Source organism: Aotus nancymaae, unplaced genomic scaffold (genome assembly GCF_030222135.1).
Source record: "Aotus nancymaae isolate 86718 unplaced genomic scaffold, 86718_ANA_hifiasm-v0.15.2.pri h1tg000041l, whole genome shotgun sequence".
In the NCBI taxonomy this organism is placed as follows: Eukaryota; Metazoa; Chordata; class Mammalia; order Primates; family Aotidae; genus Aotus; species Aotus nancymaae.
The window spans coordinates 36,430,086-36,446,645 of record NW_026988455.1 but is presented as its reverse complement, the minus strand read 5'-3'; the positions used below and the strand labels follow the sequence as shown (position 1 = coordinate 36,446,645).

The 16,560-nt window shown below is 40.1% G+C and overlaps 1 protein-coding gene across 9 annotated transcripts in view; it reads right to left on the bottom strand.

The window, feature by feature from the left end:
- The window catches only part of PRUNE2 (prune homolog 2 with BCH domain), a 292,750-nt gene that overhangs the window by 224,464 nt on the left and 51,726 nt on the right, over positions 1–16,560 (bottom strand). For all 9 annotated transcript variants that reach the window (XM_012474548.2, XM_012474544.3, XM_064361635.1 and 6 more), the window contains exons 3-4: positions 14,577–14,779; positions 11,118–11,281 (exon numbers count right to left, since the gene is read on the bottom strand). In XM_012474548.2, the coding sequence (XP_012329971.2) occupies positions 11,118–11,281; positions 14,577–14,779 (367 nt within the window). The remainder of the gene's footprint in view (positions 1–11,117; positions 11,282–14,576; positions 14,780–16,560) is intronic.

Sequence of the window (16,560 nt, the reverse complement as noted above, 5' to 3'; positions counted from 1 at the left end):
AGAAAGAGAGATAGGGAGATATTATAGAGAAAAACAAACTTTCCAGAAGGAGGGAGCGGCTTCTGTAAATTCTCAACAGTGGAAAGAGTTTGGCATATCTGAAAAGCTGAAAGGCTCCTGTGCCAGGAACACAGTGGGAAAGGGGGAAATCTTATCAGGTGAGGTGAGAATAGGCAGAGAAGCGATGACGTGGTGGTCTGTAGGGGTAGAGGGAGGATGCTTGGATTTTGAGTGTGACAGGTTTGAAGCAGGAGGTTGAAATGACCTGACTTACAGTTTACAAGGTCATTCTGACTACTTCACGGGCAATGGGTTTTACGGAGGAGACAGGGCAACAGGCCAGCAGCTATGGCAGTTGTCAAAGGGAGGCGGAATGGAATCTTGAACTGGATCACTAGCAGTGATCATGGAAAATGTAGAGGGAGTCATGTTATGTTCTGGATGGAGGGTTAGCAGGACTTGCTGATGGATTAATGGGAGCAGAAGGCAAAAGAAAAAATCATGTATCACCCCTAGATTATGGCTTAAGCAATCAGGTGGTTTACTGAAATGAAGAAACTGGAATAAAAGCAGGTTTGGAGGTACAAGAAACTATAAGGTTCTGCTGCAGTCATGTTAAAGAGGTGGTGCTAATTAGACAAGCAGGTGAAGATGTCACGTGGCCATTGGCTACAAATCTAGAATTCTAAAAAGAGGTCACAGTTGGAGATACAGGCAGTCATCAGCCTATGTATAATATTTAAAGTCTTGGAACTAAATAAATTCACCTAAAGATAGCATATAGAGAAAAAGGTCAAGTTTTAGTCACCCAACACTTAGAAGCTGAGAAGAGGAAAAGGAGCTAACAAGCAAGACTAAGGAAGAGTCGGTCCAACCATTTGCATATTAAGGAACACATTGAAAGTGACTTTCCCCACCCCCCCACCCCCCTAGCACAGTGGCCTAAGAGGTATACATAAAGCCTTCTGCAATAACCAAGGGAATCAATATCTTGGCCCACCTGAAGTCCATTTACAGCACACCAGCGTGCCTAAACATGATGTGTTCTAGGATATGGCCATGGGAATGAAAAGCAAAGGACAATCAAATCGATGAAGTACTTAGCTCATAGTAAATTTAGAGTTTTTTTGGTACAATGGTTATAATAATATACTGTCCATCAAGGTCTAATTATGATGCTTTTAAAGATTCTTTCCAGTCTCAGCCATAAATATCTAGTCCCATGACTTCAGGAAACACATTTTCCAAAATTCCTTATGGCAAAGATGTGTATAAAAATATTGACATTCTTTCAAAACCTAGAATAATACATACAAATATGTTCCAGGCTGAGCACAGTAGCTCACACCTGTAATCCCAGCACTTTGGGAGGCCTAGGCGGGTGGATCACCTGAGGTCAGGAGTTCGAGACCAGCCTGGTCAACATGGTGAAACCCTGTGTCTATTAAAAATACAAAAATTAGGTGAGCACTATGGCAGGCTTCCATAATCCCAGCTACTCTGGAGGCTGAGGCAAGAGAATTGCTTGAATCCGGGAGGCTGAGGTTGCAATGAGCCGAGATCGTGCCATTGAACTCCAGCCCAGGCGACAAGAGCAAGACTTCATCTCAAACAAAAAAAAAGATTGTCCCTAGGTGGCTGGCAAGATGACTGAATAGGAGGAACAGCTCCGATCTGCAGCTCCCAGCGAGATCAATGCAGAAGACAGGTGATTTCTGCATTTCCAACTGAGGTACCTGGCTCATCTCATTGGGACTGGTTAGACAGTGGGTAGAGCCCATGGAGGACAAGCAGAAGCAGGGTGGGGCGTTGCATCGCCCAGGAAGCCCAAGAGGTTGGGGAACTCCCTCCCCTAGCCAAAGGGAGTCCATGAGGGACCCTGCCATGAAAAATGGTGCATCCTGGCCCAGATATGCTTTATCCACAGTCTTCACAACTGGCAGACCAGGAGATTCCCTCAGGTACTTACACCACTAGGGCCATGGGTTTCAAGCACAAAACTGCCATTTGAGCAGACACTGAGCTAGCTGCTGGAGATTTTTTTCATACCCCAGTGGTGCCTGGAATGCAAGCGAGACAGAACCATTCACTACCCTGGAAAGGGGGCTGAAACCAGGGAGCCAAGTGGTCTACCTCTGTGGATCCTGCCCCCACAAAGTCCAGCAAGCTAAGATCCACTGGCTTGAAATTCTCGCTGCCAGCACAGCAGTCTGAAGTCAGCCTGGTAGCTCGAGCTTGATGGGGGAGGAGTGTCCATCATTACTGAGGCTTAAGTAGGTGGTTTTCCCCTCACAGTATAAACAAAGCTACTGGGAAGTTCGGACTGGGCAGAGCCCACCACAGCTCTACAAAGCTGCTGTAGCCAGACTGCCTCTCTAGATTCCTCCTCTCAGGGCAGGGCATCTCTGAAAGAAAGGCAGCAGCCCCAGACAGGAGCTTATAGATAAAATTCCCATCTCCCTGGGACAGAGCACCTGGTGGAAGAGGCAGCTGTAGGAGTAGCTTCAGCAGACTTAAACGTTCCTGCCTGCTGCCTCTGAAGAAAGCAGCAGATCTCCCAGCACAGTGCTCAAGCTCTGCTAAGGGACAGATTGCCTCCTCAAGTGAGTCCCTGACCACCGTGCCTCCTGACTGAACGACACCTTCCAGCAGGGGTCAACAGACACCTCAAACAGGAGCCCTCTACCTAGCATCTGGCAGGTACCCCTCTGGGACGAAACTTCCAGTGAAAGGAACAGGCAGCAATCTTTGCTGTTCTGCAGCCTCCTCTGGTGATACCCAGGCAAACAGGGTCTGGATTGGACCTCCAGCAAACTCCAGTAGACCTGCAGAAAAGGGGCTTGACTGGTAGAAGGAAAACAAACAAAAGTAATAGCATCAACATCAACAAACAGGACATCCACACAAAAACCCCATCTGAAGGTCACCAACATCAAAGACCAAAGGTAGATAAATCCATGAAGATGAGGAAAAACTAGTGCAAAAATGCTGAAAATTCTGAAAACCAGAATGCCTCTTCTCCTCCAAAGGATCACAACTCCTTGCCAGCAAGGGAGCAAAACTGGATGGAGAATGAGTTTCACAAATTGCCAGAAGCAGGCTTCAGAATGTGGGTAATAATAAACTCTGAGCTAAAGCAGCATGTTTTAACCCAATGCAAGAAAGCTAAGAATTTTGAAAAAAGGTTAGAGGAATTGCTAACTGAAATAACCAGTTTAGAGAAGAACATAAATGACCTGATGGAGCTGAAAAACACACCATGAGAACTTCATGACGCATACATAAGTAATGATAGCCAAATTGATCAAGCAGAAGAAAAGATATCAGAGATTGAAGATCAACTTAATGAAATAAACTGTGAAGACAAGATTAGAGAAAAAAGAATGAAAAGGAACAAAAAAACCTCCAAGAAATAACGAGACTCTGTGGAAAGACCAAAGCTGCGTTTGCTCGGTGTACCTGAAAGTGATGGGGAGAATGGAACTAAGTTGGAAAACACTCTTCAGGATATTATCCAGGAGAACTTCCCCAACCTAGAAAGACAGGCCAACATTGAAATCCAGGAAATAGAGAGAACACTACAAAGATACTCCTTGAGAAGAGCAACCCCAAGATACGTAATCATCAGATTCACCAAAGTTGAAATGAAGGAAAAAATGATAAGGGCAGCCAGAGAGAAAGGTCGGGTTACCCACAAAGGAAAGCCCATCAGACTCACAGTGGATCTCTCTGCAGAAACCCGACAAGCCAGAAAAGAGTGGGGGTCTATATTCAACATTCGTAAAAGAAAGAATTATCAGCCCAGAATTTCATATCCAGCCAAACTAAGCTTCATAAGCAAAGGAGAAATAAAATCCTTTGCAGACAAGCAAATGCTGAGAGATTTTGTCACTACCTGCCTGCCTACCTGTCACTACCTACAAGCCTGCCTTACAAGAGCTCTTGAAGGAAGCACTAAATATGGAAAGGAAAAACTGGTACCAGCCACTGCAAAAGCATAGCAAATTGTAAAGACCATCAACACTATGAAGAAACTGCATCAACTAACGGACAAAATAAACAGCTATCATAATGACAGGATCAAATTCATACATAACAATAGTAACCTTAAATGTAAATGGGCTAAATGCCCCAATTAAAAGACACAAACTGGCAAATTGTATAAAAAGTCAAGACCCATCAGTGTGCTGTATTTAGGAGACCCATCACACGTGCGAAGACACACACAGGCTCAAAATAAAGGGACAAAGAGATGGAGGATGATTTACCAAGCAAATGGAAAGCAAAAAAAGCAGGGGTTGTAATCCTAGTCTCTGATAAAACAGACTTTAAACCAACAAAGATCAAAAAAGACAAAGGGCATTACATAATAGTAATGGGATCAACACAACAAGAAGAGCTAACTCTCCTAAATATATATGCACCTAACACAGGAGTATCCAGATTCATAAAGCAAGCTCTTACAGACTTATAAAGAAACTTAGACTCCCATACAATAATAGTGGGAGACTTTACACCCTACTGTCAATATAAGACAGATGATGAGACAGAAAATTAACAAGAATATTCAGGACTTGAACTCAGCTCTGGACTAAGCAGACCTAATAGACATCTACAGAACTCCCCACCCCAAATCAACAGAATATACATTCTTCTCAGCACCACATAGCTCTTATTCTAAAATTGACCACATAATTGGAAATAAAACAGTCTTCAGCAAATGCAAAAGAATGGAAATCATAACAAACAGTCTCTCAGACCACAGTGCAATCACATTAGAACTCAGGATTAAGAAACTCACTCAAAACCACATAACTACATGGAAACTGAACAACCTGATGCTGAATAACTACTGGTAAATAACGAAATTAAGGCAGAAATAAATAAGTTCTTTGAAACCAATGAGAACAAAGACATAACGTAAAAGAATCTCTGGGAAACAGCTAAAGCAGTGTTTAGAGGGAGATTTATAGCACTAAATGTTCACAGAAGAAAGCAGGAAAGATCGAAAATCGACACCCTAAGATCACAATTAAAAGAACTAGAGAAGCAAGAGAAAACAAATTCGAAAGCTAGCAGAAGACAAGAAATAACTAAGATCAGAGCAGAACTGAAGGAGACAGAGACACGAAAAACCCTTCAAATAAATCAATGAATCCAGGAGCTGGTTTTCTGAAAAGATTAACAAAATAGATCAATCACTAGCCAGACTAATAAAGAAGAAAAGAGAGAAAAATCAAATAGACACAATAAAAAATGATAAAGGGGATATCACCACTGATCCCACAGAAATACAAACTGCCACCAAAGAATACTATAAACACCTGTAGGCAAATAAACTAGAAAATCTAGAAGAAATGGATAAATTCCTCGACACATATACCCTCCCAAGAGTAAACCAGGAAGAAGTAGAATCCCTGAATAGACCAATAAAAGGTTCTGAGATTGAGGCAGTAATTAATAGCCTACCAACCAAAAAAATAATAATAAACAACCTAGGACCAGATGGATTCACAGCTGAATTCTACCAGAGGTACAAAGAGGAGGTGATACCATTCCTTTTGAAACTGTTCCAAACAATAGAAAAAGAGGCACTCCTACTTAACTCATTCTATGAGACCAACACCATCCTGATACGAAAACCTGGCAGAGACACAACAACAGAAAAAGAAAATTTCAATCCAATATCCCTGATGAACGTCGACGCAAAAATCCTCAATAAAATACTGGCAAACTAAATCCAGCAGCGCATCAAAAAGCTTGTCCATCACAATCAAGTGGGCTTCATCCCCAGGATGCAAGGCTAGTTCAACATATGCAAATCAATAAAAGTAATTCATCACATAAACAGAACCAATGACAAAAACCACATGATTATCTCAATAGATGCAGAAAAGGCCTCTGGTAAAATTCAACACCCCTTCATGCTAAAAACTCTCAATAAACTAGGTATTTTGATTGATATCTCAAAATAATAAGCGCTATTTATGACAAACCCACAGCTAATATCATACTGAAGGAATAAAAACTGGAAGCATTCCCTTTGAAAACTGGCATGAGACAAGGATGCCCTCTCTCACCATTTCTATTCAACATAGCATTGGAACTTCTATCCAGGGCAATCAGGCAAGAGAAACAAATAAAGGTATTCAAATAGAAAGAAAGGAAGTCAAATTATCTTGTTTTGCAAATCACATGATTGTATATTTAGCAAACCCCAACCTCTCAGCCCAAAATCTCCTTAAGCTGATAAGCAACTTCAGCAAAGTCTCAAGATACAAAATCAATGTGCAAAAATCACAAGCATTCCATACACCAATAGTAAACAGAGAGCCAAATCATGAGTGAATACTCATTCACAATTGCACAAAGAGAATAAAATACCTAGGATTACAACTTACAAGGATGTGAAGGACCTCTTCAAAGAGAACTACAAACCACTGCTCAAGGAAATAAGAGAGGACACAAACAGATGGAAAAACATTCCATGCTCATGGATAGGAAGAATCAATATTGTGAAAATGGCCATACTATCCAAAGTAATTTATAGATTCAATGCTATCCCCATCAAGCTACCATTGACTTTCTTTACAGAATGAGAAAAAACTACTTTAAATTTCATATGGATCCAAAAAAAGCCCATATACCAAGACAATCCTAAGCAAAAAGAACAAAGCTGAAGGCATCATACTACCTGACTTCAAACTATACTACAAGACCACAGTAATCAAAACAGTATGGTGCTGGTACCAAAACAGATATGTAGACCAATGGAACGTAACAGAGGCCTCAGGAATAATGTCACACATCTGCAACCATCTGATCTTTGACAAACCTGACAAAAACAAGCAATGAGGAAAGGATTCCCTATTTAATAAATGGTGTTGGAAAAACTGGCTAGCCACATGCAGAAAACTAAAACTGGACCCCTTCTTTACACTTTATACAAAAATTAACTCAAGATGGATTAAAGACTTTAAACATAAGACCTAAAACTATAATAACTCTAAGAAGAAAACCTAGGCAATATCATTCAGGACATAGGCATGGGCCAAGACTTCATGACTAAAAAACCAAAAGCAATGGCAACAAAAGCCAAAATTGACAAATGGGATCTAATTAAACTGAAGAGCTTCTGCATAGCAAAAGAAACTATCGTCAGAGTGAACAGCCAATCTACAGAATGGGAGAAAATTTTCATAATCTATCCTTCTGACAAAGGACTAATATCCAGAATTTACAAAGAACTTAAACAAATTTACAAGAAAAAAACAACCTCATCAAAAAGCGGGCAAAAGATAATAGACACTTCTCAAAAGAAGACATTTATTCAGGCAACAAACGTATGAAAAAAAGCTCATCATCACTGGTCATTAGAGAAATGCAAATCAAAACCACAATGAGATACTATCTCACACAAGTTAGAATGGTGATATTAAAACGTCAGGAAACAACAGATGCTGGAGGGGATGTGGAGAAAGAGGAACGCTCTGTTGGTAGGAGTGTAAATTAGTTCAACCATTGTGGATGACAGTGTGGTGATTCCTCAAGGATCTAGAACCAGAAATATCTTTTGACCCAGGAATCTCATTATTGGGTATATTCCCAAAAAATTATAAATCATTCTACTGTAAAGACATATGCATGTGTATGTTTATTGCAGTACTATTCCCAATAGCAAACACTTGGAACCAACCCAAACGCTCATCAATGACAGACTATATAAAGAAAATGTGGCAAATATACATTATGGAATACTATGCAGCCATAAAAAAGGATGAGTTCAATGTCTTTTGCAGGAACATGGATGAAGCTGGAAACCATCATTTTGGGCAAAAACAAGAACAAAACACCAAACACCACATGTTCTCACTCATAAGTGGGAACTGAACAATGAGAACACATGGACACAGTGAAGGGAACATCACACACCAGGGCCTGTTGGGGGGTGGCTCAGCAATGGATGGCATTAGGAGAAGTACCTAATGTAGATGACGGGTTGATCAGTGCAGCAAGCCACCATGGCACGTGTATACCTGTGTAACAACCTGCACACTCGGCACATGTATCCCAGAACTTGAAGTATAATTTTAAAAAGTTCTAAAAATGTGTGTCAAATTAATGATTATTGACAGCACCTGAAAATCCAAAGTAACATGGTAGCTGCTTATAAAGAGAACCCTTTAGAAAGAGAACTGTCCATATTATGAAAATAAAGAATGCTAAAATTATTTATAGGAACTGGGAAAACAAGTCCTTTTAGGTTTGATGTTACTACATAATGGGAAACTATAAATTCTAAGATTGAATTCAGTGATGACAGCAAAAGTTTACTTGATTCCCTTTTTTTTGAGATAGAGTTTCGCTCTTGTTACCCAGGCTGGAGTACAATGGCGCAGTCTCAGCTCACTGCAACCTTCACCTCCCAGGTTCAAGCGATTCTCCTGCCTCGGCCTCCCAAGTAGCTGGGATTACAGGTGTCCGCCACCACATCTGGCTCATTTTTGTATTTTTAGTAGAGACAGGTTTTACCATATTGACCAGGCTGGTCTCAAATTTCTGATCTCAAGTAATCTGCCCTCCTTGGCCTTCCAAAGTGCTCGTATTACAGGCATGAGCCACCGTGCCTGACCAACTTGATTGCTTTTTTATATTTACTAACAATTCAGGAGCTTTTAAAAAGTGACCTATTACCCCAAAATAATTTTTACCTCTGAACATTTGAGTTACCTCTTTAAAAGGCAGATTCCTTGGATAACCATCCTTTATTTCCCTGATATGGTTTGGATGTGTGTCCCTTCCAAATCTCATATTGAAACGTGATCTCGAATACTGGAGGTGGGGCCTGGTGGGAGGTGTTTGAGTCGGGGGGCCAATCCCTCATGAATGGCTTGGTGCCCTCCCTGCGGTAATGAATTCACCTGAGATCTGGTTTTTAAAAAGGGTCTGGGACTTCCTCACTCTCTCTCTCTCTTGCTCCCTCCGTTGTCATGTGGTATGCCAGCTCCTCCTTTGATTCCTGACATGTATGGAAGCTTCCTGAGGCCCTCACTAGAAGCAGATGCCAACACTATGCTTTTCCTGCAGCCTACAGAACCATGAGGGAAATAAACCTCTTTATCAATTACCCCATCTCAGATATTCCTTTACATCAATGCAAAGCAGACTAATACGTCCCCTCTTGCCAAAACTATTTAGTAATGTTCCATCTCCCCTCCACATATGTACACATACGTACACATACACATACACACACATATGCATTGGCTAAAGGTCTCCAGAGCCCTCTCTCCACCATAAGCCCCCTATGTTTACCTCCCAGGGTTTAATGAACCTGGCTCTTTTATGACAGTAGTAGTACTGACAGGCTTCACAGACAGAAGCTCTTCATCCTTTCACATTTCAATTTCCAAGAGAAAGGAGGTGATGTCCACATTCTGCCAGCTTCCCAATGCCACTTCAAGCCTAACCTCAGGAAAAACATCGGATGTTGAGAAAAGCAAAATCTAGCCAGGTGTGGTGGCTCACACCTGTAATTCCAGCACATTGGGAGACTGAAGCTAGTGGATCACTTCAGCCCAGGAGTTCAAGACTAGCCTGGGCAATATGGTGAGACTCCACCTCTAAAAAAAAATAGTAAAATAATTTAGAAAAAAAGAAGCAAAATCCTTTACCATAGTTTTATCTTTTGGTAGCTCTACAAACCAAAACCAAGACAATTAACAAAAGGGTCTGCATTCCTTCCATTTCCCTATATCTGAATATCATTGTTAGTATTACCAACAAGTCATATCTTTGTGCCAATGTATGTTTCATATTATTTTACTATTTGTAGAAAATTTTGATAATGAGTTGCTTATTGACTACATTTCTTTTCTACTAAATAACACATATATTTTCACAACAATTAACCAAACTTCTTAATTTACAAGATATTTAAACAAAATGTTCTCTAGTGCTTGGCTGCACCACACATTCGCACTGTTGAACAACTTCCCTCTTGGCTGAGCTTCCCAGTTACCTTCATTTTCCTTCTGCTCTGTCATAAAGATAAATGATTGTGCTTACTTAGTTTAGTTGATGGCACAGTTTCCAATAGAGCATTTTTACAGACATTCATTGCCAGAAAAATAATTTAAGGCAGATTTACTAAGATCATCAGTTCTAAACCTTTACAAGAATTAAACACCTCTTGGACCTTTTCCCCTCCAAAGTGTGGTAGAGACAGAGGAATTGGACAGAGTCCTCAAAAGAGCCGAGTCAACATACTTTTGGTCTTCTTTTTAAATTATTTCAATCTGTTCATCACTGTTTTTCACTTTCCTGAGTTAAACACTTTTGAGAAAAATCTCTGTCTACCGTGTTCAAAATGGATTGGTGGTGCAGGGAGGGACATGCTTTATACAAAAACCAGAACAGTGTCTTCTGTGAGTAAATAATGAAATTTCTGTGGTCATTCTGTGATTCCAAAGTCGACCGACAATTTCTAGCTTGAAAACCACTCTTTGGAAGCAGGGGGCTCCACTGATGGAGAAGAAAGAGAGATTACTAGAATAATTGATGATGCTGTGTTCAGGACCCCAGGGCTTAAAACAGTTCAAGTGAAGATGAAATATGTTACAAGACAGGAGCAAAGGAGGTGATATCTGACTATAAGAGGCCTGACACAGTATTACCAAAATGAAGGCTGCGTATTTTGCCATCCAAATGGTATTTTATAAACCAAGCATGGAAGAGTATCAGCAGATATTTCAAACTGGGAACATGGAATTCTGGTCCCTATCATGCTGTCTTGGGGCAAGAATCACCACTGGAAGCGATTAAAATGGCCAGAGGTGCTATTCCAGCTTCCCAACAGAGGTGCAGCAGGTCCATTTAATAATCCTGTCTAGTGAAACAGCAAAGGCCCCTCGTGCCTATTTTTAAATGCACATTTTTAATATTCAATATAATGCTACTCTTTAACAAACTCTTTACTCCCTGCCTCTCTGATGAAGCTTCCTGTGGTCTTTAAAGAGATTGTTAACCCAAGAATGGATCGCACTCTTTCTACATGAGCAGGCTGGGAGACACTCCATTAAGCCTTCCAGTATTTAATAGGAAGAGCCATCTCTCACCTCTGAGGCGATGAGCCAGTTGCTCGGTGATGAGATCAGGAGCCTCCTGGAGAATCTCCTTTAGCACGAGGGAAGAGGAAGACTCTGGGAACTCGACGTTGGCATCGCTCTGCTCAACCGGATTAATGACTTTGACAACTGCTGATTCTAAAGTTTTGTCTTCGCTGTAAAGCAAATGAAGGGGAGGAAGAGAAAGGGATATGGCATGTCTTATTACTTTTGGGAAAGTTTAACGCTCTGCTCTCACACAAATGGCTTCCTCTCAATAACCAAAAATATGAGGGGACTCACATGACTCAGAAGGCGGGAGCCTTATTCTATGTATTTTCGCATTTCATTTAAACGATTTACTTTCCCCAAATCCTTAAAATATCTTCATACCTTACCAGCTTTATCCTGTGCTGCACTCTTGGAAAATAATAACTAACATTATAGGGCTTTCACTGCAGGCCAGATACTATTATAAACATTTTAGGTGTATTACCATATTTTATACTAAAAAAAGATACTGTAAAATGAGTTCCATAAAATGACACTGAACACTACACTAGAAAATTCCCATTGTATAAATTTAAAAACTGAAGCACAAAGAGGTTAAGAAATTTGTGTAAGGTCACACATCTAGCATAGACTAGCTGGTATTTGCACTCCAATAACCTAGCTCCAAAGCTTGCAAATCCAGTCATCATGGTGTAGAAAAAACACTACTGGGCCTATTTTCCTTCTACCATCATTCTTTATATGTGAGATCGAGCTGGATTTTAGCAAAGGCAGGAAGCAAAGTTTGGATACATTCAATTTTATTCTTTCTACCTGTCAAAAACAAATGAGTGGCAATGAAAGAAATGAAGATTTCAATTTATTTAATTCCAGAGCTACAGTTCACAAACCCAGCCTCAAAATCAGCCTACATTATTCCATTTTAATTGGTAATAAAACCAGTCCTCAGATTTTGGTTGACACACACTCGTTCCACAATTCACATTTCAACTGCATTGTATTTATCTATGTCTCTTGGTATTTGTTGGTTTGAAAAAGTTAGCACTTAAATTTAGTGAAGCATATGATTTCCTGAATACCAATCATTGAAGTCAGCCAAATCGACTACCCAGAACATTTAGCCACATGCCAATGATTAGTATTATTCAAAACAATTTCATTTGTTGAACAGCATGATAAAAGTAGCCACAGGTTATTTTCAAAACCCCTCGTAAGTAAATAAATTGCATGACTGATATCACAATACATTCATACCTAAATATGCTTCCTAAAAAGTTAAATACAAAATTATTCAGTAAAAAAAGTTTGATTTCATGTATGCTAAGGTCAATGTCAACCATTAAGGTTATCGACAACTAGCAAATTGCCAAACTGGGAAAAATTAACATTTTAAACTACCGAAGTGTTTAACTGGTGATTCTTCATTCAGTAGCAGTAGAAAGCTTATCAAAAGGACATCTTCATGAGGTCCTTGATGACAAAGAATTTGTCTTATTCCTCCTTAGGCACCTATAGATTCTTGCATGAGTCAGCAATGCCTAAGTATTGATTGAAAGAATCAGAAGATCCAAGTTCTAATCCCAACTCTTCTACTAACTACATGTGGTTCTTTGTTTTTGTTGTTTGTTTTGTTTTTTGAGACAGGGTCTTGCTCTGTCATTTAGGCTGGAGTGCAGTGGTGTGATCAAAGCCCACTGAAGCCTTGAACTCACAGCTCAACCTGAGATGCAACTGCAGCATCAACCTCCCAGGCTCAAGCCATCCTTCCACCTCAGCTTCCTGAATAGCTGGGACTACAGGTGCGTACCAGCATGCCCAGCTAATTTTTTTGTATTTTTTTGTAGAGACAGGGTCTCACCATGTTTCTCAGGCTGGTCTCAAACTCTTGGACTCAAGTGAACCTCCTGCCTTGGCTTCCCAAAGTGCTGGAATTATAGACATGAGCCACCATGTCCAGCCTGCATGTGGTTCTTTGGACAAGTCATTTGTGACACTGAGTTTCAAGTTTCTTGTCCATAAAATAAAAAGTTTGAGCTACATGAATATTTAAAAAAATCAATTTTTCTCTTGTAGTATAAAATGCTATGAATGAATAAATCAATAATCAAATGATCTTCATAGCCCATCTTTACATATTTTTCCATTTCACTACTGAGATTTCTTTCCCAAGAACGATTCAGTTTTATCTAGTGTTTAATTTCAATTTTCATTACACATGTTCAGCATCAATACATAAGACTATTGTATTGCTATAAGAAAGTGTTTGAAATGGTTCAAAAACTATAATTTTAGGCCAGGTGCTGTTGCTCACGTCTGTAATCCCAGGACTTTGGGAGACCGAGGTGAACAGATCACTTGAGGTCAGGGGTTCAAGACCAGCCTGGCCAACATGGTAAAACTCTGTCTCTACTTAAAATACAAAAATTAGCCAGGCATGGTGGCACACACCTGTAATCTCAGCTACTCGAGGCTGAGGCAAGGGAATTGCTTTAATCTGGAAGGTGGAGGCTGCAGTGAGCCAAAATCGCACCACTGCACTCCAGCCTGGGTGACAGATCAAGACTCTGTCTCAAAACAACAACAACAACAACAACAAAACATAATTTGGTCAATTTTACAAGAACTTTCCACTTAAAGATGTCATATCTGAAATACAAAAGTAAAAGTGAAGGATTGGCATAACCTGAATTTTGCCATAAGAGAAGAAAAAGGTATTCCCTTTCCTCTGCATGTCCTCTGCTTTGCTGTTGTTGTTTTTGGGTTTGTTTTGTTGTGAGACAGATTCTCGCTCTGTCTCCAGGCTGGAGTGCAGTGGTGCAATCTCTGCTCACTGCAACCTCCGCCTCCTGGATTTAAGCAATTTTCCTGCCTCAGCCTCCCGAGTAGCTGAGACTATAGGCGCCCGCCACCACACACAGCTAATTTTTGTATTTTTAGTACAGATGGGGTTTCACCATGTTGGCCAGGCTGGTCTCGATCTCAACCACGTGATCAACCTGCCTCGGCTACCCAAAGTGCTGGGATTACAGGCATGAGCCATAGCACCCAGCTGGGTTTTTCTTTTTTATGACAGTCTCACTCTGCTGCCCAGGCTGGAGTACAGTGGTGCAATCTCAGCTCACTACAACCTCTGCCTCCTGGGTTCAAGCGATTCTCGTGCCTCAGCCTCCCAAGTAGCTGGGATTACAGACGCATGCCACCACCCTAGCTCATTTTTGTATTTTTAGTAGAGATGAGGTTTCACCATGTTGGTCAGGCTGGTCTTGAACTCCTGGCCTCAAGTGATCCATCCGCCTTGGCCTCCCAAAGTGCTGGGATTATAGGCATGAGCCACCATGCCCAGCACGTTCTTTGCTTTTAATACATCTCCCTAAACCACAAAAGTCATGAATAAAGTGACACTTTGCCCAGAAGAACCTTCATTGAGGGATTAAACCTCAGAGCCTCAGTGGGTCTTACCTTGCCAGCACGTTACTGCCAACAAGTGTTATCGATAACTTCCCTTCATCATTTAGCTGATGCAGGTTAATTTCATCCCGGAATATGTGGAATGATTCAGAGATATTTAGCTCTTCTAAAATAAACCTTGTCTCGGTGAAGTAGTTGAATTCAGTTCTTGGTATGTTCAGCACTGGTAAACACAGAACCCCTGGTGGACTGACCTACCAAGAAAAAAGTTGACTGAATTACTGAAAACAGCAGGAGGAAAGAATACAATTACATTTTCTCCAGCCTAGGGATAACTGGTAAGGGAATGGGAGTCTCCTGGCCTCACTAAACCACTTGGCATTCATTACCAAATTTTCCTGAACCCAATAAGTAAGGCATTATCCTCTGAGTGGCCCCTAACATTTTTTAAGGTCTTGTTACCCTACTTGAAACCTCTGATGCTTTAGTTTATGTCTCATTTTAGATCCTGCATCATTTGTATATGTAAATATATATTACATATAATTAAAATTTAAATACATATATATGTATTTATAAATTTAAATATATGTATATATAAATTGTGCAGGGGCTAAAATATAAATATATTTATGTTATATATTATATATAATTTATAATTTATATAAACATTTTATAATTTATATAAATTATAAATTTTATATATTTATAATTTATACAAATATATATATTTATATAAATTATAAATATATAATACACATTTTCTTCTTTTAAAGTAACAAACTCACATGTCTTTATAAAATTAGCAGAAAATTAAAATAATTGAGGCAGGCTGGCTGGGGACTGTGGGGACAGAGGAAGGGATGTATGTTGTATCTAAATGGGATGCCTGTCACTCAGCTCAGGCCAGTGGTTCACATGTAAAAATTCAGGCCCAGTGTAGTTAAAACTTTTAATTACCCAAGAGAAGGTTGAAATCTAGATTTGGGGTATTAATTGTGACATTCTGAATTTTTAAAAATCCAGAATGTCAGTCAGTGGAAATTCCTTTATGAGCCAGCTTCAGCCTACAGACTATCAGATGGTGATCTCTATTGATTTCCTAAATAATAAAAAACACTTTTTATTAACATGTTTCTTATAAAACAATCTGTGGCAATTAGAGAAAACAGGAGATAGGAGAGAGGTAGAGAATTGTAGAGTCAAAATAATACTTATTTTGCTACAGGAATGTTAAAAATAAAGGTGCTTTAAAAATTACTATGAATGGGCCAGGTGCGGTGGCTCATGCCTGTAATCCCAGCACTTTGGAAGGCCAAGGCAGGCGGATCACGAGGTCAAGAGATTGAGACCATCTTGGCCACATAGTGAAACCCTGTCTCTACTAAGCATACAAAAATTAGCTGGGCATCAGCTGGGCATGGTGGCAGGTGCCTGTAGTCCCAGCTACTCGGGAGGTTGAGGCAGAAGATTGCTTGAACCCGGGAGGCGGAGGTTGCAATGAGTCAAGATTGCACCACTGCACTCCAGCCTGGCAACAGTGAGACTCCATCTCAAAAAAAAAAAAAAAAATTACTATGAATGTACAGCAATAATCCTATCACTGAGAGAATGTGGGGTTCAGTGACATGGTATTTGTGCATAAAGTAAATGGCCTTTATTCTCACACCATCACCAACTTGTCACACAGTTTTGATATCTTTACCATCTGTCTCCCTTTCTAGCATTAAGAAGGCAGGGCTTTTTGATGGTTTTGTTCACTTATGTCTCCAGTGTATAAAACAGTCTGGCACATAGTAAACATTTAGTACATATTTATTGAATGAGGGAAACGAATCAGCCACTGCTATAGCATACAAGGCACAAAGCCACTCCAACAAAATGGGTTTTCTCCCTCCTGTCGTGTAATACTGAATCACAATTGCATAATAAGTGTTAATAATTTATGTAAAACAAGTTATTTTTCCTAATTAATGGAGCATTCTATCTAACTCCTGATACTGAAACTTGAGTAGGGAAGAATCAATAGGCAAGT